The 7,693-nt window shown below is 48.5% G+C and overlaps 1 protein-coding gene across 2 annotated transcripts in view; it reads left to right on the top strand.

The window, feature by feature from the left end:
- LOC129835524 (5-hydroxytryptamine receptor 2C-like) overlaps positions 1 to 7,442 on the top strand; it is a 286,295-nt gene extending 278,853 nt beyond the window's left edge. For both annotated transcript variants that reach the window (XM_055901200.1, XM_055901199.1), the window contains 3 exons: positions 2,817 to 2,980; positions 4,363 to 4,719; positions 6,421 to 7,442. In XM_055901200.1, the coding sequence (XP_055757175.1) occupies positions 2,817 to 2,980; positions 4,363 to 4,719; positions 6,421 to 6,990 (1,091 nt within the window). In that variant the 3' untranslated portion in view covers positions 6,991 to 7,442. The remainder of the gene's footprint in view (positions 1 to 2,816; positions 2,981 to 4,362; positions 4,720 to 6,420) is intronic.
- The last annotated feature ends 251 nt before the right edge of the window (positions 7,443 to 7,693 follow it).

Below are 7,693 nucleotides of genomic sequence, written 5' to 3'. Positions count from 1 at the left end.
GTCCTGGGGCTCTGTGGGGTCTGATTGTGTTGCTGTCCTGGGGCTCTGTGGGGTCTGTTTGTGTTGCTGTCCTGGGGCTCTGTGGGGTCTGTTTGTATTGCTATCCTGGGGCTCTGTGGGGTCTATTTGTGTTTGACAACAGAGTACCAGCTTTTACAGGTGAATCTCATTCCCTTTCACTCAATTCAATTAAATTAATTTTAAAAAAAGGGGGCTTTATATGCTTACATTGCCAAAGCAAGTGAAATAAACAATTAACAAAAGTGACGAACCAAATCCATGAGGACTAGATAATAATAACAAGAAAAACAATACTTAGTGACAATACAGTAATACTTCTATCATGATAGAGACATAGGTTGTAATGTTACTGGTCTGATTGGTCCACTGGCTGTACCTACGGGTTGTCAGGAAGATATGTACTCTGCTGCAAATGTTACAGGAAGGGGTTTTTCTCCCAATAGATATGGCATTTTCTCCTTTCTCTCTCTCACTCTCACAGATAAGTAATGTGAATAGGTCTGGGAGACAGCCAAGTAAGAGGGTGACAGGTCAGGTTGTGTGTGTGTGTGTGTGTGTGTGTGTGTGTGTGTGTGTGTGTGTGTGTGTGTGTGTGTGTGTGTGTGTGTGTGTGTGTGTGTGTGTGTGTGTGTGTGTGTGTGTGTGTGTGTGTGTGTGTGTGTGTGTGTGTGTGTGTGTGTGTGTGTCCAGTGTTTGTGTCCAGTGTATGTGGGTGTGTGTCCAGTGTGGGTGTGTGTCCAGTGTGTGTGTGTGTCCAGTGTGGGTGTGTGTCCAGCGTGGGTGTGTGTCCAGTGTGTGTGTGTGTGTCCAGTGTGTGTGTGTGTCCAGTGTGTGTGTGTCCAGTGTTTGTGTGTGTGTGTGTGTGTCCAGTGTTTGTGTGTGTGTGTGTGTGTGTGTGTGTGTGTGTGTGTGTGTGTGTGTGTGTGTGTGTGTGTGTGTGTGTGTGTGTGTGTGTGTGTGTGTGTGTGTCCAGCGTGTGGGTGTATCCAGTATGTGTGTGTGTGTCCAACGTGTGGGAGTGTCTAGTATGTGTGTGTGTGTGTGTGTGTGTGTGTGTGTGTGTGTGTGTGTGTGCGTGCGTGCGTGCGTGTGTGGGCAGATAACAAGGTAACAGGTCAGGTTGTGGTTTCAGAACAATCAGAGGGTCCGATCACATCCGATGAAAGATTAATTAGAGATTATTTAGATAAGAGAAAATGAAGTAATCTATTCCCTATCTCTTTCTGTCTGTTGACCGGTCTCTCTCTCTCACGGCGTACCAGAGGAGGCTGGTGGGATGAGATATAGGAGGACGGGCTCATTGTAATGCCTGGAATGGAATCAATTGAATGGTACCCAACACATCAAACACATGGAAACGTGTTTGACTTCATTCCAGTCCTAAGAATGAGCCCGTCTTCCTATAGCTCCTCCCACCAGCCTCCTCTGCTACGTACCCATCTCTCTCTCTCTCTTCTCTTTCTGTTTTCCCCTCCCCCCTCTCTCCCTATTTTCTCTACTCCCCTCTCTATATTCTTCTCTTGTTCTTTTCTCTAGATTTATTGATGGCTATTTGGGCTGCACAACAAGGACAAACGCTTCATCACTCTCCTCCCTCCTATCACTCTCTTTTTCTCTCCTTCTCTTTCTGTCTCTGGCTCTTCTCCAGATTATGTCCACGCATTTCCCAGTCATTAGCCTCCACAATGTACATCTCTCCCACCTTCCATCCTTTTGTTCTCTCCTTCTCTCATCCCTCTCTTTTGTTCTGTGGGATCATTAGCCTCCACAACAAGGACAAGATGTTGATCTCTCTCTTCCCCCAGCTTCTTACCATCCTCTCTCATCGCATCCCTTTTTTCTCACTCCAATAGTCCTCCATAACAACAATGACTCATCCATCTCTCTCTCTCCTTCTCTCGTCCCTCTATCACCTCTCTCTCTCTCTCTTTCCTTCTCTCATCCCTCTATCACCTCTCTCTATCTCTCTCTCCTTCTCTCGTCCCTCTATCACCTCTCTCTCTATCTCTCTCTCCTTCTCTCGTCCCTCTATCACCTCTCTCTCTATCTCTCTCTCCTTCTCTCGTCCCTCTATCACCTCTCTCTCTATCTCTCTCTCCTTCTCTCATCCCTCTATCACCTCTCTCTCTATCTCTCTCTCCTTCTCTCGTCCCTCTATCACCTCTCTCTCTATCTCTCTCTCCTTCTCTCGTCCCTCTATCACCTCTCTCTCTATCTCTCTCTCCTTCTCTCGTCCCTCTATCACCTCTCTCTCTATCTCTCTCTCCTTCTCTCATCCCTCTATCACCTCTCTCTCTATCTCTCTCTCCTTCTCTCGTCCCTCTATCACCTCTCTCTCTATCTCTCTCTCCTTCTCTCGTCCCTCTATCACCTCTCTCTCTATCTCTCTCTCCTTCTCTCGTCCCTCTATCACCTCTCTCTCTATCTCTCTCTCCTTCTCTCGTCCCTCTATCACCTCTCTCTCTATCTCTCTCTCCTTCTCTCGTCCCTCTATCACCTCTCTCTATCTCTCTCTCCTTCTCTCGTCCCTCTATCACCTCTCTCTATCTCTCTCTCCTTCTGTCATCCCTCTCTCTTTCTCTCCTACTCTCATCTCTCTATCTCGCTCCTTCTCTGTCTCTCTCTTCTCCTACAAGTGTCCATCCCCATGCCGGTCATTGGCCTTCACATCAAGGTATTAATCCCTCCTTCCCTCCCTCTCTAATCCCACCCCTTCTCTAATAACTACTTATCTTCTCATCCCTCTCTCTTTCTCTCTCTCCTTCTCTTTCTTTCTCTCTCTCCCTCTATTCTAGGTGTGTCCATGCCTATCCCGGTGATCGGCCTCCACAACAAAGACAAGGTGTTTGTCGACGGCAGCTGTGTTCTAAACGAGGAGCGCTTCATGCTGGTTGGCTCCTTCGTGGCTTTCTTCATCCCATTGGTTATCATGGTTGTGTCCTACTGCCTCACCATACAGGTCAGAGAGTGTTTCGATTGGCTAGTTATTTGATGTTCTGTCATTTGATTGGCTAGCCAATGTATTCCTCCAGCCTCTGATTGAATCCCATTGGTCATCATGTTCGTTTTCTAGTGCCTTACTATACAGGTCTGTCAGACAGGAAATATAACACAGACCCACTTTGTTGGTGACAACCGCAATGGAGTCTGTGTTTTGATTAACTAGCCATGTACTGGTCCATGTATTTGTCAGAAACAACAGGTCATAGGGCAGACAGGCTGGTCCATGTATTTGTCAGAAACAACAGGTCATAGGGCAGACAGGCTGGTCCATGTATTTGTCAGAAACAACAGGTCATAGGGCAGACAGGCTGGTCCATGTATTTGTCAGAAACAACAGGTCATAGGGCAGACAGGCTGGTCCATGTATTTGTCAGAAACAACAGGTCATAGGGCAGACAGGCTGGTCCATGTATTTGTCAGAAACAACAGGTCATAGGGCAGACAGGCTGGTCCATGTATTTGTCAGAAACAACAGGTCATAGGGCAGACAGGCTGGTCCATGTATTTGTCAGAAACAACAGGTCATAGGGCAGACAGGCTGGTCCATGTATTTGTCAGAAACAACAGGTCATAGGGCAGACAGGCTGGTCCATGTATTTGTCAGAAACAACAGGTCATAGGGCAGACAGGCTGGTCCATGTATTTGTCAGAAACAACAGGTCATAGGGCAGACAGGCTGGTCCATGTATTTGTCAGAAACAACAGGTCATAGGGCAGACAGGCTGGTCCATGTATTTGTCAGAAACAACAGGTCATAGGGCAGACAGGCTGGTCCATGTATTTGTCAGAAACAACAGGTCATAGGGCAGACAGGCTGGTCCATGTATTTGTCAGAAACAACAGGTCATAGGGCAGACAGGCTGGTCCATGTATTTGTCAGAAACAACAGGTCATAGGGCAGACAGGCTGGTCCATGTATTTGTCAGAAACAACAGGTCATAGGGCAGACAGGCTGGTCCATGTATTTGTCAGAAACAACAGGTCATAGGGCAGACAGGCTGGTCCATGTATTTGTCAGAAACAACAGGTCATAGGGCAGACAGGCTGGTCCATGTATTTGTCAGAAACAACAGGTCATAGGGCAGACAGGCTGGTCCATGTATTTGTCAGAAACAACAGGTCATAGGGCAGACAGGCTGGTCCATGTATTTGTCAGAAACAACAGGTCATAGGGCAGACAGGCTGGTCCATGTATTTGTCAGAAACAACAGGTCATAGGGCAGACAGGCTGGTCCATGTATTTGTCAGAAACAACAGGTCATAGGGCAGACAGGCTGGTCCATAATGGTATGTCTGTCAGTGGTCCATCATGACATCACATCGTGTCTTCCCCCCCAGGTCCTCCAGCGCCAGGAGACCGTCTTCCTCTATGAGAGGAAAACTTCCTCCCAGCAGCCACTGCAGCCTCAGGCCACTCCCTCAAACCACCAGTCCCCGCCTCCAAATTTCCTAGTCCTGCCCATAAACATTGAGGCTCCTCCTCCTAGCAGACACGGAAGTCTGAGCTGCCTGAAAGGGGCGGAGCCTGACCGGCAGACCGGCCTCTTAAGCAGTTCTCCCTCGGAGAGCATCAGTATGATTCCGAGTTCGGGGGTGGCGTCTCAGCTGAGCTCTCCGGCAGGGCGTGATGCACGGGACAGTCACGGGAGGCGGGGGATGATGCAGGCGATCAAGAATGAGAGGCGGGCCTCCAAGGTGAGGATCAACTGTAGACATCTAGCAGCTTAAGTTCTCTTCTGCTTCTTTCCATTCTGTCCTATTGCATTCCATCGCCTCTCATACACCGCTCTGATCTACTCTACTCTGTTCTAGGTTCTGAGGATCTTGTTCTCCAATCTCCTCTGTTCTAGTGTGGTCTCTGTTCTCCAATCTCCTCTGTTCTAGTGTGGTCTCTGTTCTCCAATCTCCTCTTTTCTAGTGTGGTCTCTGTTCTCCAATCTCCTCTGTTCTAGTGTGGTCTCTATTCTCCAATCTACTCTGCTCTAGTGTGGTCTCTATTCTCCAATCTACTCTAGTGTGGTCTCTGTTCTCTGTTCTCCTCTGCTCTAGTGTGGTCTCTGTTCTCTGTTCTCCTCTGTTCTAGTGTGGTCTCTATTCTCCAATCTACTCTGCTCTAGTGTGGTCTCTATTCTCCAATCTACTCTGTTCTAGTGTGGTCTCTGTTCTCTGTTCTCCTCTGCTCTAGTGTGGTCTCTATTCTCCAATCTCCTCTGTTCTAGTGTGGTCTCTGTTCTCTGTTCTCCTCTGTTCTAGTGTGGTCTCTGTTCTCCAATCTACTATTTTCTAGTGTGGTCTCTGTTCTCTGTTCTAGTGTGGTCTCTGTTCTCCAATCTCCTCTGTTCTAGTGTGGTCTCTATTCTCCAATCTACTCTGCTCTAGTGTGGTCTCTGTTCTCTGTTTTCCTCTGTTCTAGTGTGGTCTCTGTTCTCTGTTCTCCTCTGTTCTAGTGTGGTCTCTGTTCTCCAATCTCCTCTGTTCTAGTGTGGTCTCTATTCTCCAATCTACTCTGCTCTAGTGTGGTCTCTGTTCTCTGTTCTCCTCTGTTCTAGTGTGGTCTCTATTCTCCAATCTACTCTGCTCTAGTGTGGTCTCTGTTCTCTGTTCTCCTCTGCTCTAGTGTGGTCTCTGTTCTCTGTTCTCCTCTGTTCTAGTGTGGTCTCTGTTCTCCAATCTCCTCTTTTCTAGTGTGGTCTCTGTTCTCCAATCTCCTCTGTTCTAGTGTGGTCTCTGTTCTCCAATCTCCTCTGTTCTAGTGTGGTCTCTGTTCTCTGTTCTCCTCTGTTCTAGTGTGGTCTCTATTCTCCAATCTACTCTGCTCTAGTGTGGTCTCTGTTCTCTGTTCTCCTCTGTTCTAGTGTGGTCTCTGTTCTCTGTTTTCCTCTGTTCTAGTGTGGTCTCTATTCTCCAATCTACTCTGCTCTAGTGTGGTCTCTGTTCTCTGTTCTCCTCTGTTCTAGTGTGGTCTCTGTTCTCTGTTCTCCTCTGTTCTAGTGTGGTCTCTGTTCTCCAATCTACTCTGCTCTAGTGTGGTCTCTCTTCTCTGTTCTCCTCTGTTCTAGTGTGGTCTCTGTTCTCTGTTCTCCTCTGTTCTAGTGTGGTCTCTGTTCTCCAATCTCCTCTGTTCTAGTGTGGTCTCTGTTCTCTGTTCTCCTCTGTTCTAGTGTGGTCTCTGTTCTCTGTTCTCCTCTGTTCTAGTGTGGTCTCTATTCTCCAATCTACTCTGCTCTAGTGTGGTCTCTGTTCTCTGTTCTCCTCTGTTCTAGTGTGGTCTCTGTTCTCTGTTCTCCTCTGTTCTAGTGTGGTCTCTATTCTCCAATCTACTCTGCTCTAGTGTGGTCTCTATTCTCCAATCTACTCTGCTCTAGTGTGGTCTCTGTTCTCTGTTCTGTGTTGTAGGTGCTGGGGATCGTGTTCTTCCTGTTTCTGATCATGTGGTGCCCCTTCTTCATCACCAATGTCACTTACGTCCTCTGTCAGGGTTCCTGCAACGAGCCTGTATTGGCTGAGCTCCTCAACGTCTTTGTGTGGGTGGGATACATCTCCTCTGGGGTCAACCCATTGGTCTATACGTTGTTTAACAAGACATACAGAAGGGCCTTTTCCAGCTATATACGTTGTCAGTATAACACAGGGCCGATGGCAGGGGTTAGTAGTAAATCGCTAGCTGTTCCCACCATTCAGTGTCCGTCTCATGCGGTCACGCCCATATTTGAACATCATGGAGGGAATGGGAAGAAGGGAAGTGTGGACCGGAATAGCAACTGTCGGAATGGTGGTGGAGGGAGCGGGGCCGACGGTAACGGGATGATCAGAGGGGTGGAGCCTGACGATCCTACAGATGACGGGATGAGGATGGATATGGAATGCCCCGGGATGATGTCGGAATTGGAACCCAGAATGTCGGAGCTGAAGCTATCTGTCGACAGCTTCTGCCACGCCCACTTGGAGCGCACCAGCAGCGTCTGATTGGTTGATTCGATAATTGGATTACGCCAGCTCTGCGGCTCATTGGCTGATGATCGACGGACGGACGTGAAGTAATGCGAGGGAGGGAAGGACTGTAGTGGGCATGTGTCCAATAACACCCTATTCACTCTGTAGTGCACTACCTTGAACAAAACTCACTATTCAGGCAGCTCTCTGTAGGGCTCTGGTCAACACTAGTGCACTGCATGGGGAATAGGGTCAAATTTGAGACACAGCCACAGTGGGTGGTGCAGACACTTCTGGAAGAATGAGTCATGGAAGGACTTACCTTGACTCTTAAACCTTGACCTGGGTGGCATGGACTTGTACAATCTAGAACCCCACAGAAGGAAAAAGAGGAGGAGAAGGAGAAGGAGGAGAAGAAGAAGGAGGAGAAGAAGAAGAAGGAGGAGGAGGAGGAGAAGAAGAAGAAGAAGGAGGAGGAGGAGGAGGAGGAGGAGGAGGAGGAGGAGGAGGAGAAGGAGGATGAGAAGGAAGTGAAGGAGGGGGAGGATGAGGAGGAGGAGGAGGAGGAGAAGGAAGTGAAGGAGGGGGAGGAGGAGGAAGTGAAGGAGGGGGAGAAGAAGGTGGAGGAGGAGGAGGGGGAGAAGAAGGTGGAGGAGGAGGAGGAGTAGAAGAAGAAGGGGGAGGAGGAGAAGGAGGATGAGAAGGAGATGAAGGAGGAGGAGGAGGAGGATGAGAA

This window comes from Salvelinus fontinalis, chromosome 36 (genome assembly GCF_029448725.1).
Source record: "Salvelinus fontinalis isolate EN_2023a chromosome 36, ASM2944872v1, whole genome shotgun sequence".
NCBI lineage: Eukaryota > Metazoa > Chordata > Actinopteri > Salmoniformes > Salmonidae > Salvelinus > Salvelinus fontinalis.
Note: the sequence above shows the minus strand (reverse complement) of the source record. Positions and strands in the feature narration are given on the sequence as shown.